This window comes from Arvicola amphibius, chromosome 18 (assembly GCF_903992535.2).
Source record: "Arvicola amphibius chromosome 18, mArvAmp1.2, whole genome shotgun sequence".
In the NCBI taxonomy this organism is placed as follows: Eukaryota; Metazoa; Chordata; class Mammalia; order Rodentia; family Cricetidae; genus Arvicola; species Arvicola amphibius.
Window position 1 is genome coordinate 16,776,121 of NC_052064.1, and position 18,701 is coordinate 16,794,821.

Sequence of the window (18,701 nt, forward strand, 5' to 3'; positions counted from 1 at the left end):
TAAAGGCAGGAACTTAAAACAAACACCAAGAATGCTGCTACTGGCTGCTCTTGGTGGCTTCAGCTTGCTTTTTACAAAGACACACAACACACACACATTTTTCAGCTGGGTCCTGCCATATCAATAAGAAAATGCTCTACAACACTAGCCAGCAGGACAATTCTGATGGAAGCATTTTCTCTGATGAGCCTTTCTTCCTAGATGACTCTAGCTTGTGTCAAGTTGACAAAAAACTAACCAGCACAGAGCTTAACAAGAAGTAAGATCAGTAGACTTGGTCATTTGTTGTTTGTGACAGAGCACCATTGGTCTGGAACACACGTGTAGTCTAGCCTGGCCGTGAACTCTCCTGTGTTCATCCTCCATAGCTTAGATCAATTTAATTACAAAGACAAAAAATCTCCCCTACACTGCTGTACTGTTATTTATCTTTTCCTGCTGCTACCTCCATTTCTTCCTCCTCTTTCTTGTTGACAGAGCATACTAGTATTTAGCTGTGGTTTAGTATGTACTTTGTACTCTGGGCTAGCCTCAAACTGTGAACAGACCTTCTGCTTAGCCTCCCAAGTGTTAGGATTACAGACATAGCTAAGGTGTTCATCTTAAATCACACCATTTACCATGTATGCATTTTTTACTTTTGGGGGGCAAGAACACTTTAAATTTACTCCTAACAAGCAAGATACTGCTTTTTTTAACCCATTGGATTCATTTGTATGAATGTATTTGGTGTATGTATGTGTTTATGCACATGTATGGAGATCAGCACAGCTTGTAGGAGTGGGTTCTTGCCTTCTCCTATGTGGGTCCTGGCGGCTGAACTCTGTGTAGTCTTTGTTGTTCTTCAACTTCTGATCTTTCTGCTTTAAGCTTCTGAGTGGTGGAGTCATAGACATGTGCCATATGATTATTTTTTAAATAAAAATTGTGTGTGCATTGCTCTTACACCTGCATGTATGTCTGTGAGGATGCCAGATACCCTGAAACAGTCTGGAGTTACAGACAGGTGTGAGCTGCTGTGTGGGACCTGGAAACCCAAGTCCTCTGGAATGCTCTTAACTGCTGAGCCATCTCTCCACCTCACCCCCAGTGCTCTAAACTAGTGAGCCATCTCCATCCCACCCCTCATCATGTGTGCGAGTTTTTGTTTTGTTTTTGTTTCTGTTGGATGGTATTTTGTTGTAGCATGGTGGTCAGGCGGCAATGGGAAATAATCAAAACTAGCCTTGTCCAAAATAATCAGCTTTATTGAAGGAAGGAAGTGGGGCAAACTTACAGAGCCAAGGTTCCAGGGAAGAGCAGCGAACCAAGAGGAAGAAGAAGGGGCGGGCCTACCCCAAACCCGGTTCTTTTAAAGGAATGTTTTGCCCCTGGGGCGGCCACGCCCCTCAGACAAGGGATTGGTCAGCCGCCCCAACATTTTGTTGTTGTTTTATTTTGTTTTTGGAGACAGGGCTTTTTTCATTGTAGCCCTGGCTGTCCTGGAACTCACTCTGTACCAGGCTGGCCTTGAATTCAGAGATTTGTGTGCCTCTACCTCTTGAGTGCTATGATTAAAGGTGTGTGCCACCACTGCCCTGGTTGATTTTTTTTTTTTAAATGTAGATTAAAAACTGTCTTCAATGGAGGAAAGTGTAGGCAGTCTTCAATTTAGAATGTGAATGATTGACTTAGGATTTTTCAACATTGTGGTACAAAAATTCATTCAGCAGAAAGTCTGCTTTGAATTTTGAATTTTGAATTCTGTTTTTTGTTTTGTTTTTCTTTTTCTTTTTTTCTTTTTTCTTTTTTTTTGAGACAGGGTCTGTGTAGCCCTGACTGGTTTGGAACTCACTAGTATAACAAACTGACCTCAAACTTACAGAGATCAGCCTGCCCTCAGTTTGCTGAGTGCTAGGATTAAAGACATTCACTTTGCCCAGCTTGACCCCTTGTCTTTAAGAAAATATTTAATATCAATGTATAATGTGCATGCCCCTTTCCCTGATACTGTGATATTCACAGAGATCAGAAGGTGTCAGATCCCTTGGGTCTCAAGTGTTAGACAGTTGTGAGCCATTACTGGGAATTAAACCTGGGTCCTTTGGAGGAGCAGCCAGTGCCCTTAACCACTGAGCCATCATTCCAGCCCCACCGACATATATTGTAGATGGAACAGCGGAGGGCTGCTTCCTGCCACCCGGCTAGCTTTACCCAAAATAATTACACAGAAACTGTATTCATTTAAACACTGCCTGGCCCATTAGTTTCAGCCTCTTATTGGCTAATTCTCACATCTTGCTTAACCCATTTCTATTAATGTGTGTAGTACCACGCTTACTGGGAAGATCCTAACCTGCATCTGTCTTGGAGAGGAGAGTCATGGTGACTGCCTGAGGCGGCTGCCTGACTCTGCTTTCTTTCTCCCACAATTCTGTTCTATCTACTCCGCCTACCTAATTTTCTGTCCTATTAAAGGGCCAAGGCAGTTTCTTTATTAACCAATGAAAGTAACACATAGACAGATAACCCTCCTCCTCCATCATATATGCAGGCAAAATACCAATATGCATAAATGTAATTTACAATATTTTGTATAATATTTATATATGCATGTAATAAATTTGAGTCAGATCCACCCCCGTTCTTTCTCCTCCAGTCCTCCATGCCCTTCACCATTTAATGTGCTTCCTTTTTAAAAAATACTCAGCGCGCACTTAGTCCTGCATGACTGGAGCATGGGCAGCCTGTCAGGGACCTCTCCCTCAGCACCCATCAACTGCCAATTGAGTGCTGGGATTAAAGGTGTGTACCATCACCACCTGGCTCTAGAAGAATTCTTAAGAAAACTTAAAAATCAATAGATTTATGGGAATAGTGCATGACATAATTAGATACATATAATACTTTGTAGTTGTAAATTGTCTTAGGATTTCTGTTATTGTGAAGAGACACCATGACCATAGTAACTCCTATAAAGGAAAATATTTTATTGGGACTGATTACAGTTCAGAGGTTCAGTCCATTATCATGGTGTAAAACATGATAGCATGAAGCGGGCCAGTGGTGGCGCACACCTTTAATCCCAGCACTCAGGAGGCAGAGGCAGGCGGATCTCTGTGAGTTCGAGGCCAGCCTGGTCTACAAGAGCTAGTGCCAGGACAGGTGCCAAAGCTACAGAGAAACCTTGTCTCAAAAACAAAACAAAACAAAACAAAAACAAAGCAAAAAAAAAAAAAACCACATGGTAGCATGCAGGCAGACAGGGTGCTGGAGAGGTAATTGAGAGAGTCCTACATCTTGATCTTCAGGCAACAGGAAGTGAACTGTGTCTTTGTTGTTTGTTTGAGACAAGGTTTCCCTGTGTTAATTTGGAGCCCTGTCCTGGAACTTGCTCTTTAAACCATACTGGCCATCAAACTCACAGAATTCAATCCTGAGTACTGGGATTAAAGGTGTGCGCCTCTACTACCCGGTTTGAACTGTCTTACTGTGGTATGTTTGAGCATATGAGACGTCAAAGCACACCTCCACAGTGACACACTTTCTCCAATAAGACCACTCCTACTCCAACAAGGCCACATCTCTTAATAGTACCACTCTCTATAGGTCAAGCACTCGAACGCGTGAGTTTATGGGGATCATATTTATTCATACCACCACACAGAGGTTCCCACTGACCTAGAATTGCCAAGTGGGGAGGCTGGCTTCTTTTACTGTGAGGATCATGGGGATTGAACTCAAGTCTGACTTGGCAGCAAGCGCCTTTAGTAGCTGAGCCATCTCACTGGCTCTAGGTTTGTATTTGAGACAGAGTTTCATGTGTTCTTGGGTAGCTTTTGTATAGCTGAGGATGACCTTTCTCTGAATCTTGAATGCTGGGATTACATGGGTAAGAAACCATTTCTTAATTTTATGGTATTAACATGACCTGTCCCCTGGTCTTACAGTATTAAATAACTTACCTATTTCCATATGTATCTTATAATCTAGATTTCAAGTGAAAGTCATTAAATTTAATTTAGATTTGAGTGGTTTCAGCTGGATTCTTTTATTCTGATTTAATGGTCCTGTTTTGTTTTGTTTTGTTTTGTTTTAGACAGGTCTTGCTATGTAATCCTGCCTGGCCTGGCCTGGCCTGGGTTTTCTGGCAGTTCGCCTGCTTCTAACTCCTAAATTCTATTATAACAGATATCTGCCAACACCCAATTTTATCTTTCTCTCTTTCCTCTGTCTATCTACCTGCATTTATTTATTTATTTTCAGGACGGTGTCTTACTCTATAACTCAGCCTTGCCTGACATCACTCTGTAGCCAGGATGGCCTCCAATTTAAAGAGTCTCCTGTCTCCTCCTCAGTTGCAATTACGAGTGTGAACGTAGTATCTTGGGTGGTTCATCTGTTGATGGTGTCATTTTGATTGCCCAAGATCTCCAACCCCACCACATGAGGATTTAAACCTAGGGTCCCCTGGCAGGAAGATGGTGTATAGCATCAGAGTTGTAACCTCTAGTCCAAGCCGGATTCTTTAATGAACACCTTTAAGCTGAGATCTTGGTGGTGTATACACCTTTATCGTTGTAATTGGAGATTGAGGCAGGAGATTGTTGCAAGTTTGGGCCAAATGAGAGCCCTGTTTTAAAAAAGTAATCAAATAAAGCCACATTCCCTCCCCTTGGTGGGGAAAAAACACATTGCTTATCATGAAACATAATTAGGAAAAAGAAGTGGTTTAGGGGTTGGCATCCCAGTTCTATAAATAACCCTGAGAATTTTGAAGGGCTGGAGAGGTGGCTCAGCAGTTAAGAGAGTGTGTGCTGCTCTTCCGCAGGACCTGAAATTGGTTCCCTATACCCATGGGTGGCTCAACCACATACAACTCCAGCCTCAGAATCTGATGTCATCGTCTGGCCTTTGAGGTTAAGCGTGCGCACATACACACACACACACACACCACACACACACACATCTTTGAGAAAAGTAATTTTTCTATAATAATGGAAGATTTGTTCATCCATAATTTAAAGTTTTCTTAGAGACCTTTAGATAGAAAGGTTTGTTCTAGAAAATAGTCTGTCACCACCCAAGGGGGAGTTCTCTCCTTAACTGCCATTGTTGTGTTTCATTTCAGAAATACATGTATTTTTCATTTTAATTTAAATATGAGTGTGTTAATTCACCTTTCCAATTATTTTTGGTAGTTTGATCTTTTACAGTTCATATTATCATTGTTTCTTTTTAAACAATATTTTTATTATATGTAATCATTTAGTTATTTAGTAATGCTTTTAGGAAGATGTCAGGCTTCTTTAGATATCCTGTAGCCTATGTATTCATACCTTAGTGCGATGAAATACTTATTTTCTTCCAACATACTTACGTATCTAATTTGTATAGAGTAGGTGTTGTGTTATGCTTTGTTTCAAATATGGTGATTCCTTATAGAATGTAATGAAAAGTGTGTCTTTGGGTGCTTCCTCTTGATAAACCAAGGTCTTTTGAGATGACTCAGTAGGCAAGGGTGGTTGCCACCAAACCTAAGGACCCGAGTTCATGCTCAGGAGCCACATGGTCGGAGAGAAGGAATGATTTTTTTCAGGTTGTTCTCTGACACCCTACATGTGCCATGTCCCCCCATAAATGAATGAAATAATAAATGTAAAAAGTTAATCGTTCCAAAATGGCTAGTTACTACTGAGTTTTTCTCATAAGATCTTTAATTTGTTCTTTAACAATTTTGTATGTGTATACAATGTATCCTGATTTTTATCCAGCCTAAATCTTCCTTCCCTCTACTCTGTACCTCCCCACTGGCCCCCTCCTATGCTTGAGTGTAACTTCCCAAATCCAGTTATGCTGCTTCCATGCTCAAGTGTGAGGCCATCCACCAGAGCATGAGTAACCTACACCAACCACCACCTCAGAGAAAAATGACACCTCCTTCCCAGTTGACATCATTTGCCAGTAGCTCCTTAGTTAGGGGTGGAGCCTTTTATCTCCTCTTTTATCCACACTGGAGTGTTCACTGGTTGTGATTTCATGGATGGTCGTATGCAGGTAAGATTAGTTGCTGTGTGCAATGACTGTGTCATGCCCAGTAAATAACTATTCATAGTGTGTCTCTTCCAGCTCTTGCATTTTGCTACCTCCTCCAGTGGTTCCCTCAAGAGGCAGTGGAGGGGCTGGAGAGATGGCTCAGAGGTTTAAGAGCATTGCCTGCTCTTCCAAAGGTCATGAGTTCAATTCCCAGCAACCACATGGTGGTTAGAACCATCTGTAATGGGGTCTGGTGCCCTCTTCTGGCCTGCAGGCATATACACAGACAGAATATTGTATACATAATAAATAATAATATTTCTTTAAAAAAAAAAAAAAGAGGCAGTGGAGCCTTGATAGAGATTGTCCCATTTATGAACATTGTCACTTTCTCAGCACTTTGACCAATTATGAGTCTCTCCATGACTGCTGCCTACTGCAAAAAACAAGCTTTTCTGGCCATGAGTATAAACATAGGTATTTAGAAGGCAGTTTGACAACATGTCCATTTAATACAATAGGTTAGCTCCCCGCTAAGTCCTGTGACCTCTCAAGTCATAGTCATTTACACTGCACTTACAGTACCAGGCATGAATTCCCTCCTGTGGAGGGTTCAGGTTCCCTCAGAAGCAGTGTTGCCGCTATTGTATCGGATGGCATGTATTGTCTGGCAGGTCAGTATTGTTGCATGTGGAGTCAACTTCCGGTGAGTCCATTGTGACTTTCCTATCCACGACACTATGAAAGCTCGCCATCAGAAGGGAAGTTTCCCTGTCACATCCTGTTTGATCTCTGTCCTGCAACCAAAGCGTGTTGCAATCTTCAGTCATAGGGTCTTAACATCCAGTTATGGTGGGCAAATAGAGAAACACCAATAGTCTGTGCTGTTTTTGAAAGACTTTGGGGGCCTCCCTGACTATCAGCTTGTAGGAGGGTGACCTCTGCCTGGCACTGAGATTTCCTTTTAATAACCTATGTCTTCTGGGGGAAGCATTATCCTTCTATTCAGGGTACCGATGTTCGAATGCCTTAAATATTCTTTAAAAAATTACATATTACACACACCACAACACACACACCCACATACACATATCCACCCTATTCTTTGATAATTTAGATAGGATATTTTGACTACATCCACTCTCTTTCCCTACTCACCCAACTTGTGTCCTCTTTGTTTTTTTTATTTTTCCCATCAAGTCCCACTTTGCTCCCTGTACCCTTTTGGGTTTGGGGCTAGCTGCTGGAGCACAGGACCTATAACCTTAAATCTGGGTCTTCCTCTCCTAGCAGCTGTCAATCATTGTTATCACTTCAGCCAGGGGAAGGGACTTAATACTTACCTCCCCTGTCCATGCTGGCTGGCTTGGCTTGTGTAGGCCTGTGTATTCTTTCACACTATAGGAGATCATGTGTGCAGCTGCTTTATTCTGTCTGGAAAATACTATTTCCTTGTAGTCACCTGCACCCCTTGCACAGTGATCCGGAACCTGAGAAGACTAGGCATGATGTAGATGGACCATCTCAGGCTGAGCATCCATAGTCTTCTTACCCTCTGTACCTTGATCACCTGTGGTTAGTGTTAATCATTGTTTACTACAGGAAGAACCTTCTTTGATGAGGGTTTGAGACATAAACTCACTAAAAGATAGTTTAAACACTATGTCAGTTTCTGCAGAAGAATATTAGGGTCCCCCTCTAGGGGCTATGTCATATTTAGCCACAGGTTCTTTACCTTGATAAGAGTTTCATCTTGTGGAGTAGGCCTTAAACCCAGTTAGAAAGTGTTTTTCATTCTCATCCTCACTGAATAACCCCTGGCTGGCCTCGAACTCAGAGATCTGCATGCTTCTGCTTTCCAAGTGCTGGGATTAAAGGTGTGTGCCACCCACCCACAGTACATGATATATTTGTAATTAGCATACAAAGTAGTTGGGTTTCTATGAGACTTTCTGTTTTAAAATACATCCTTAGTGTTGGTTATTGGTTAGCAAACCGTTCCACCCCTTCTTTACCTCGTTCCATTGCCCATCCCCACGTAGACCTTTAACCCCCGCTCCCCCCCTGTTTCCATGTCATGGATGTTCTCTACTCTCCTCTTTCGGGGCCTTGTCCCCTCCTGAACCGTCCACAGACACTCCAGACTAATTACAGAAATCTTACAAATCTGAAGCAATATTCATGCATGAAGAAAACATGTGTTTGGTTTCCGGGGCTTGCGTATGCCACTAATATATTTTCTGATTTCAATCTCATTTTCTTGAAAATTTTATAATTCACTTTTCTTTATAGTTGAGTAAAATTCTACTGTGTATATATCACATTTTTATTATCTGATGATTTCACATGTGTTCTTAGCAAATAGCAGAAAAGTTAAGCAATTTATATGGCTTAGAGTGATTAATTTTACAAAGTCAAATTTAAAAATGAGTTCTTTATTTCCTAGACAATAGTGTAGTAGCTGTTGCAAGGCTGTATAGTCAGTATGTGCACATTCTGCGAATGTAAATAGTACGTTATTTCCTTTATGTAATATATTTTTTAAATTTTGGATAGACAATTGGTATTTCATCTGAAGAAAAGTTTGTTATCACAACTACAAGCAGGAGAGAAGTCACCCGTGATAATTTTGGTGAGTAAGCGGTGTCCATTTGTTTTTATTTCCCGGGTGGATGGAACAGTAGCTGCGCATTGCCATCTGTCCAAAGACTGACGAGTCTGGAGGACTTCGTTCCAAGGGATCAACTTTTCTTGCTCTCAGTTGGGTCCAGGATGAAATCAAGCTGTACCACTTAGCTTTATTTGGACAACCAAAAACTGAGCTCTTAGCAAACTTGAATTCTTTCATATTTTTTAAATCCTTTATTTTTTAAGTTTCCATAACTGCTGATTGCATGCTCTTTCCCCCTCTTATCATAGGATTTCCATACGTTAGTAACCCCAAGTGCCCTGGACCTAGAGTCTCCTGAGTCATCCCACCTGGGATTACAGGTGGACTCCACCATGCCTAGGTTCATTGCTTTTCTTTTTAACAAAGTGTGCTTTTATTAGTTTTTAATTTGTGTATGTATCCATGTCTGTGTGGATATAGACATGTGCGTGTAGGTCCAGAGGAGTCCAGAGGAGGGCGTTAGATTTGTTAGAGGCTGGAGTTGCAGGTGGTTGTGTCTCCTAACGTGGGTGCTGAGAACTCACTGGGAAGAGCAGCAAAGTGTCCTTAATTGCTGAAGCCATCTCTGCAATCCTGTTTTTTTTTTTTCCTCTCCTGAAAAGAAACTGAAGGAATTCTCCATTCCTGTGATACCACACTAATGCAAATCCTCATCTGATGGTCATGTGATAATTTAACTTACTAGGAACTGAGTTTTTGGGAATGAAGAGATGAGTCAGTGGTTAAGAGCACTTGCTGCTCTTTCAGAGGACACAGGTTCAGTTCTCAGCATTCATGTGGTAGTTTACAACCATCCTTTACTCCAGTTCTAGGGGATTTGATGCCCTTCTGACGTGCACAGGCATGCATGCCAAGCAAAACACTCAATAACACATAAAATAAATCTTTTTTATTTTATTGTGCTTTTGGAGATAAGGTTTCTCTGTGTAACAGCCCTAGCTGTCCTGGAATTCACTTGGAGAACAGGACCAGAGTAGCTAACAAACTTGTAGAGATTCATCTGCCTCTGCCTCTTAGTACTATGATTAAAGGTGTGTGCTAGAGCAGGGCGGTGGTGGCGCACGCCTCTTATCCCAGCACTCTGGAGGCAGAGGCAGGCGGATCTCTGAGTTTGAGGACAGTCAGGGCTTGTTACACTGAGAAACCCTGTCTCAAGCAAACAAAGAAAAGTGTGTGCCACCACACCCAGCTATAAAATGAACCTGGAAGAAAAGGAAGGAAGGGAGGGAGGGAGGGAGGGAGGGAGGAAGGAAGGAAGGAAAAGAAAGAAAAGAATTGAATGTTTAAAAAACCCGGGTATGCAAGTAGTTGGTGGTGCACACCTAATCCCTGCACTTGGGAGGCAGAGATAGGCAGATATCTATGAGTTTGAAGACAGCCTAGTCTGCAGAGCTAGTTCCAGGACAGCCAGTTTACACAAGGAAACCCAGTCTTAAAAACAAAACCAAGCAGAACACCCTGGTTATATGGTACATGCCTATAATCTGAGCTGGGATGTAGAGGCAGAAGAATAAGGAATTCAAGGCCATCTTGGGCTACATGAAAACTCCCATATCTCAAAAATACTGAGGAGGTTCTGGACTTTTTCTTCTTGTGAGGACACAGAAGACTCCACTTATGAGGAAACAGGCCTTCACTAGGCACCAGTGTTGGACTTTCCAAAATTTACTAAATTGTGAGATGTAAACTAGTGTTTCTGTATTTTTAAATATTTTCTGACTTATACTTCTGTATTTAAACGTGTGTATTAATGCAGAGGTCAGAGGACAACGTTGGCAATAATGTTTCTCCTTCCACAGTGTGGGTCCCAGAGATTGAACTCGGGTTGTCAGATTTGCTCAGCTGGCACCTTTACACCATTGAACAACCTTGCTGGCTCAGCCTGTAATAGTTTTTAAAAAAACTAAAAAATAAAAAAAGAAATGTTTTTCAGCTGCCGTGGTAAGTTTACTCTATCTATAATCATGACACTCAGGAAGTTTAGGTGCTTTATAGTGAGTCGAGGAAGCTCAGACTCCAGTGAGATCCTGTTTCAACAAACAAATGATATTGGACGTGGTGATGTACACTTGTAAAGCAGGAGGATCTCCCCAAGTTTTAAGGCCATCAGCTATAGTGAATTCCAGGCCAGTCAGGGACTCCCCACTTTCCAATAAAGAAATAAAACATTTCAAAGCTACACACATTGCCTACAACATTTAATCCTAGCATTCAGGAGACTGAGGCAGGAAGATAAGTTTGAGGCCAGCCAGAGATATGAGGACCCTGACATTTTGAAAAACAAACAAAACAAACAAAAACGAAAGGCCAAAAGCACTTGCCTCGAAAGCCTGAAAACCTGAGATAGATCCCACAGTGGAAGAGAACTAACGTCAGAAAGATGTTCTCCCGTCCCTCCTCCCCCCAGGCAGGGTTTCTCAGTAGCTATGGAGCCAGTTCTGGAACTCACCTCTGTAGACCAGGCTGGCCTCAGACTCACAGAGATCCACTTGCCTTCAGCCTCCCGAGTGCTGGGATTAAAGTGTGTTGTACCATCACCGCCCGGCTGTCTTCAGACCTACATGTGTACTGTGACATGCATTTGCCCACATGTGTGCTCATGTGCAGACATACACACAAATAACAATAAACAAAATAAATTTAGATATTTATTTGAGATTTTAGAGTTGTGGGAATGTTTATGCCTGTTTCTATGATGCTCTTTGTATTCACAAACTGGAGTTTGTTAGTAGAGCCATTGACAGTTTACCTATACTGTTAAGTGCATTTCATAGATAACATATGTGTATTCAGAATAATTTGAGTTTCTGATCTGGCCCTAGCACTTAACAATTGTAAATCTTCAATTAACAGATGAAGCTGTTAAAGATGGAGTCACTCTATACCTGCTACAGTCAGTTGACCAATCACTGTTAACAGCAACAAAAGAAAGATTGACTTCCTGCCTCACTATGACACTCTGGTTAAAAAGTGGCATGTATGAATATTATGCAAAGTGAAGGACAGAATCCTTTGAGTAAGTAATTTGTACAATTTTTGATTTTTTAAAAAATTTTATGTATTTTACTTTGTATACCTTGATGTTTTTCTTGGGTGTTTGGTCCCCTGGAACTTGGAGTTACAGATAGTTGTGAGCTACCATGTGTATACTGGGCCTTGAACCCAGGTTCTCTGAGAGAGCAGTCAGTGCTCTTAACCACTGAACCATCTCTCCAGCCCCTGTACAATATTTGGAGGTTGTTAATGCCATTCCTTCACATTCTGTAGATCTTTTCATTCTACTTTATTATAAGGTTGTGGGAAACTCCTTTGATCTGCTTTCTTAGTTTCTTTGTATATATCCAACTGAAATTGGGATTTTTGTTTGTTTTAAAAATATTTAAATTTATTCATGTATATGTGTATGCGTTTGTGTGGATGTATGCCACAGGGAGCCCTGAAAACCAATCTGGGGCTCTCCTCAAAAGCAGCAACTGCTCTGAACTGCTGGTCTGTCTCTCCAGCCCAACTATTTATTTATTTATTTATTTACTTACTTACTTTTGGTTTTTCGGGACAGGGTTTCTCTGTAGCTTTGACGCTTGTCCTGGAACTCATTCTGGAGATCAGGCTGGCCTTGAACTCACAGAGATCCCCTGCCTCTGCCTCTTCTGGGATTAAAGGCATGCACCACCACCTGGCTTTTTTTGTTTTAATTATGTGTGATATGTGTGTGCCACAGTGTACATGTGAAAGTCAGAAGACAACTCCTTGTCTTCTACCATGTGCACTGCTATGTCTGCCAAAGAGTCTCTAGTCTGTGCTATAGGAGCACAGAGATTACGGGTGTGTGCATTACTTCATACCCGGCTTTTACATGGGTTCTGGGGATCCAAAGTTATTAAGCTTGCACAGGAGATGTTTTACCCATTGAGCCCTCTCTCCAGCACAGAAGTCAACTTTCAGTAAAAATAAAGTAAAAATTGAGCCCATTAATAGAGCTGGATGCACTTTATCTTGCAGTTAGGCATCTTCCTGTCTTGCTGTAAACCGCCTCCAGATATGAAAAATACCCTTTACCTTCCATTTATTTATTTATATTTAGTAACTGTCGATTAAATCCAGAGCCTTGCACTAATAAGATAAACATAATAAGATAAACTATTGCTGAGTTATAATCAGTTCTTACTTTGTAAATTTACATAGATAAATATAAAAAATAGATGTCTTTAATCTTTTTCTTAAACCTTTATAGCCTGACTGGTTTATCCTTATAGACTATATGAGATGGTGTACCAGAACTTCTTCCTAGACTCCATAAAAGTACTTTATGCTATTAATGTGTTTGTTATAAATCATATTAAAATTATTTATTTGTTATGTACATTGGGTTTTGCCTGCATGTCTGTGTGAGGATGCCAGATCCCCTGGAACTGGAGTTACAGACAGTTGTGAACTGCCGTGTGGTGCTAGGAATTGAACTCAGGGTCCTTTGGAAGAACAGCCAGTACTGTTAACAGTACATTTTTTCTTAAATGTGTTTTATTCTTAGAAATTAAAAAATTAGAGATAAGTGAATAGACTGTGGAAAATAACCATATTGCTACGACCTGAATAAATCATCACTAACACTTTGGTGTTTATCATTTCAGAACTTTTCCTAGTAGTTGATTTTTGTTGTTGTTGTTGTTGTTGTTTTGTTTTACGATACAGGGTTTCACTGTGTAGTCCTGACTGTCCTGGAACTCACTCCGTTGACCAGGCTGACCTCAAACTCATAGAGATCCTCCCAACTCTTTTTCCTGAGTGCTGAAATTAAAGGCGTATGACAACACATCCAGCTTAAACTTTAAAAGATTTATTTTTATTTTAAATTATGTGTATACCTGTGCCTTTGATATTTGATCTCTTTGCTCATTTTACTCTATAGCAGTGCTACTTTTGTAATAGGCTGTAGAATTTACATACCTACTGTCTTAATTGCTTTTCTATTGCTGTGAAGAGACATCATGACTGGCCAAGACCACTTAAAAAGAGAAAGCATTTAAGTTGGGGCTAAGAGTTCCAGAGGGTGTGGAACAGGCAGACATGGTGCTGGAGCAGTAGCTGAGGGTTTATATCTAACCCACACGTTGGAGGTGGGAGGGAATGGTATGGGCCTTTGAAACTTCAGAGTCCACCCTTAATGACACACCTCCTTCAACAGGGCCACACCTCCTAGTCCTTCTTCAAATAGTTCCACCAACTGGGGAGGGATCAAGTCTGTAGTGGCTGTTATTATCCAAGCCACCATATTTACTTTTTTTTTTTTTTTTTTTTTTTGTGACAGGGTTTCTCTGTGTTCCATCATATTTACTATAATCATTTATTTACTCTCTCTTTTCTGTTTTTAGCCCCCTTTGTTTTTAAGGTAGGGTTTCAGTTTGTAGTAGAACCCCTCCCCCCCAGCTTTCCAGCTGTGTAGGATCAATCTGACCTCAAACTCACAGAGATCCACCTGTTTCTGAGTCCCGAGTGCTGGGATTAAAAATTTGCAACCACCACCACCACATCTGACGTGATTATGTTATTTTTTGTTTATTTTTAAAATTTATATATTTATTTATTTAGGGTTTTCTCTATGTGGCCAGGCTGTCAACCAGGCTGGGCTTGAACTCACAGAGATCCACCTGCCTCTGCTTCCCGAGTACTGAGAATGAAGGTGTGATTAGAGTTTTTAAACTTTACATTTATTTATTTACTTGTATGCGTGAGGGCATATGTACAGAGGTGTGTGTGTGCGTGTGGAGATCAGAGGACAGCTTTTAGGAGCTGCTTCTCTCCTGCCATGTGAGCCTAGCGATGGAACTCGGGTAGTCAGGCTTGATGGCATGCACCTTTACGTAATGACTGTCCACCTGTCCATGATTGCATTTTATTTCCATCTTCCTGTGGAAATGTTGAACTCACAGGAATCGAGTCTTTGCATTCTGCAGTCCCTAGAGCAGTGCCCGGAGGATGATGGGTGCTTAAATGTGTGGATTCCCAGTCAACTTTAATAACTTCCTTGGGGATAAATTTCTGAATATTTACTGTGTACTCAACAAATACATTCGCTGTAAAAACTGTCAATGTAGCTCAGTTACTAGTGTACAGATTCACTGTACCGGTTTTCAGCTATGCCATGATGACATCAATATGTGGAGAATCTCCTGAAACTCTGGTTTTGACTTCTTTAACTCTGCAGTATGTCCCAAGATCTTTTCTTTCTTTCCTTTGCTTCCAGTTCTTCCTTACTTTGCTGCAGCCATGTCTTCAAGTCATGTTCGTCATTTCTTTCATACGTTTTCTTTGAGTAGACAGATCTGATTTTCATTGTTATGTGTGTCGGTGAAACAAGAGCTTTCCCTGACTCTGTAGCCTCTTCGTCGTTAAGGAGAGTGTCTGTTCCTGCTTCCTATGTAACATTGCTATTGGATTGAATTTTGATAGAGTAAGCATTGCATTTAAATTATATATATTTCTGGAGGCAGAAATTCAAACTTGTCTCAGTGTTCCATTCCCCTTTTCTTTGTGGGGGTGGGATGGTGGGAGGAGGCGTGGTGTTTTGAGACAGGGTTCTCTGTAGCCTTGACTGTCCTGGAACTAGGACCAGGCTAGCCACAAACTCACAGAGATCCAGTTGCCTTTGCCTCCCAAGTGCTGGGATTAAAGGTGGTGTGCCACACCTGGACCTTTTTTCCTTTTTAAAATTAAGTTCTGTACTTTTTTTCTTTTTTATGTCTTTATTTCCTATTTATTGTTGTCAGAAGTCTGATCCATATGCATACCTAATTTGTGGTAAATTTGTTTACCAATTTGGCTGTCACTTAAATACATAGAGCACTTGCCAGAGAGCTATTATGTGGGTTCAGTGAGTTTTAGTTGGGTTAAATTTCTGTGTAACCATCCTTCCTTTCTCTTTCTGTTTTGTATTTTGAGATGGGTCTAACTGTGTAGCCTAGGCTGCTCCCAAACTCAAAGTCTTGCTTCAGTCTTCCAAGTTCTTAGATAATAGGCATGTATTGTTTCTTTTTCTTCTTTACTTCTTTTGTTTGTTTGTTTTGTTTGTTTTTTCAAGTCTGGTTTTCTTATGTATCCCTGGCTGTCCTCAAACTCGGAGAGCTGCTGAGTGCTGGGATTAAAGGTGTGCTCTGCCATCACCCTGTGTATTGTTTCTTTTTAGAGAAATAAAAGTGAGAAATGGTTGAATGGTTGCATTTTAGGGAGGAGAATATGAAATAGTTCTGCAGTAATGAATTAAATGTAAAGTTGGCAGTATGCTGGGAATCAGTAGTATGGACACGTGTCTTGCCACTTGTTGTATGGATTTTCTGGAAGAGGTGTGAACAGATAGGGCTCCAGGACAACCAAAGAAACCACCCCACCATGACTTTATTATGGTTGCTTATAGGAGCATGAGTGATTTAAAAGCAACTGTGTCACTAAGAAGCCCACTTGGCATGGCGATGATTTTTGAAAGCTGTTATCTTGCAGCTCCCTGTGCAACTTAGAGATAGCTCAGCTCAACTGCCTATTGCTTTAAACATTGGAGATAACTCTGGGGAATATTGTAAGATTCAAGAGCTTTCTGGGCTTAGTATGTTTGTTTGTTTATTGTTTTTTGAGACAGAATCTCAATTTGTAGTTCTGGCTGGCTTAAAACTCACTATGTAGGCCAGCCTGGTCTACAAGAGCTAGTTCCAGGACAGGCTTAGAAACTACAGGGAAACCCTGTCTCGAAAAAACAAAAAACAAAAAGAAAAATAAACCTTTCTAGATAGTACCCTGTCTTTAAGAAAGAAAAAAAAGTTATTTCATCCAGGTATAATAGTATGTACTTATGCCGGGCGGTGGTGGCGCACGCCTTTAATCCCAGCACTCGGGAGGCAGAGGCAGGCGGATCTCTGTGAGTTCGAGGCCAGCCTGGTCTACAAGAGCTAGTTCCAGGACAGGCTCTAGAAACTACAGGGAAACCCTGTCATATATATATATATAAATTCTTTCTGTTACTATTATGAAATTCCTGGCAAAAAGCAATTTAAGGAAGAGCGTGTTTGTCCTTGTTTTCAGTTTTACATTTCATCACAGACAAAAAGACATAGCAGGAGCAGGAAGCAGGCTGGTCCCGGTCCTCCCCGTCAGAAAGTAGAGAAGGCTGATCGTTCATACTCACCTGGTGTCCTAGTTTGCTGCAGTTGTTCTGATAAACACTATAACCTGAATCAGCTTAAGGGAGAAGTGGATTGATTTTTGTCTTTAGCTTCCAGGTCAGAATCCATTGAGAGAAGTCAGGCCAGGCCTTCAAGCAGAACTCAGGGAGAAACCGTGAGGAAACGCTGCTGACTGACTCACTCTCTGGCTTGCTCACTGGCTCCTTCTGCTACCATCTACCTAGAGAAGGAGTCACCTTAGGGGCCGGGTCCTCCCACATAGTCATAATAAAGACAGTGTCTCACAGGCATGCCCACAGGTCACTCTCACTGGGCAGGTCCTCTAGTAAGGCTTCCTCTTCCAGGCTACTTTAGATTGTGTCAGGTTGACAGTAAAAACTAGCATACCTGGCTTTACCCACTTTATTCAGCCTGGCTGCTAGGGTGGGTCTTCCTACTTAATTAACTTAATCTGTTTAAAAAAAATTGCTAACAGATATTCCCACAGTCTCCAAACTGATTCTAGATCCTGCGGAACTGATAATTTAAACTATGGTTGGGAGTGCAAGTTCTCTTTGAACTCCGGGCAGTCTTCCTGCCTCAGCCTCTGGCGTGCTCACATCCCAGGTGCCTAAGTTCCTCTTCTGTTTCTGCAACAAAGTATCATGACCAAGGCATTCACTGGGCTTGTGATTTCAGAGGGGTGGCACTTTTGAGGGCAGTGTGAGGGCCCAGAGGTGGGCAGCCGAGAGTGCACACCTTGACCTTCAGACATGAGCCAGAGGGCATGCTGGTGTAGTAGGAGACCGCTTGTTCATTCCAGGCTGCCCAGCTCCTGAAATAATCACTCAGAAACTATATTATTAGGCCGGGCGGTGGTGGCGCACGCCTTTAATCCCAGCACTCGGGAGGCAGAGGCAGGCGGATCTCTGTGAGTTCGAGACCAGCCTGGTCTACAAGAGCTAGTTCCAGGACAGGCTCCAAAGCCACAGAGAAACCTTGTCTCGAAAAACAAAAAAACAAAAAAAACAAAAAAAAAACCCAAACAAACAAAAAAAAGAAACTATATTATTAAATCACTGCCTGGCATATAGCTTAAGCATATTTCTAGCTCATTCTTATCTCTTAAATTGACCCATTTTCCCCCTTTCTAAAAATTGATTTTATTGAGCTATACATTTCTCTCTGCTCCCCTCCCTAAAGTAATCCATTTCTATTATTTTATATTTTACCAAGAGGTTTGTGGCCTACTGGCAGGGTTCTAACTGGCAGCTAACGTCTTTCCCCTCTGGTGGCTACATGGCTTCTCACTGACTCTGCCTTCTTTCTCCCAGCATTCAGCTTAGTTTTCCCCGCCTATCTATGTTCTGCCCTGGTATAGGCTCAAGCCAGCTTTTTTTATTAACCAATAATATTCATAGCATACAGAGGGGAATCCCACATCACGCTGGGAATGGCAGGAGTCTTTTCAGACCTCATAACCCTACCTCCAGTGACATCTCCACAATGCCACACCTCCTAATCCTTTCCAAACAGTTCCACCAACTGTAGACCAAGCATTCAAGCATATGGGCCTATGGGTGACATTCAAACTGCCACAACTGGCTGCCATTTAACATGATACATTAGTCTTTAGAATTCTATATCCGTGTGTGTGTGTGTGTGTGTGTGTGTGTGTGTGTGTACACGTGTACGTGTGTATGTGTGTACATGTGCATGTTCTCACTAATTATAGGCTGGTCTTGGACACACTTTGTAACCCAGGCAGACCTTGAATTTATAATCTTGTCTCAGCCTCCTGGTAGAGACTACAGGCCTTTGTCCACTAGACTAGCTTCTCAAACGAGCCCTTTTCCCTTTTGTTT

General features: G+C 41.5%; 1 protein-coding gene across 1 annotated transcript in view; it reads left to right on the top strand.

Moving 5' to 3' along the window:
• The window catches only part of Smchd1 (structural maintenance of chromosomes flexible hinge domain containing 1), a 140,013-nt gene that overhangs the window by 4,056 nt on the left and 117,256 nt on the right, over nt 1-18,701 (top strand). The window contains 5 exon segments of the mRNA XM_038315179.1: nt 8,572-8,647; nt 11,540-11,617; nt 11,620-11,651; nt 11,653-11,679; nt 11,681-11,702. Coding sequence (XP_038171107.1) covers nt 8,572-8,647; nt 11,540-11,617; nt 11,620-11,651; nt 11,653-11,679; nt 11,681-11,702 — 235 coding nt within the window.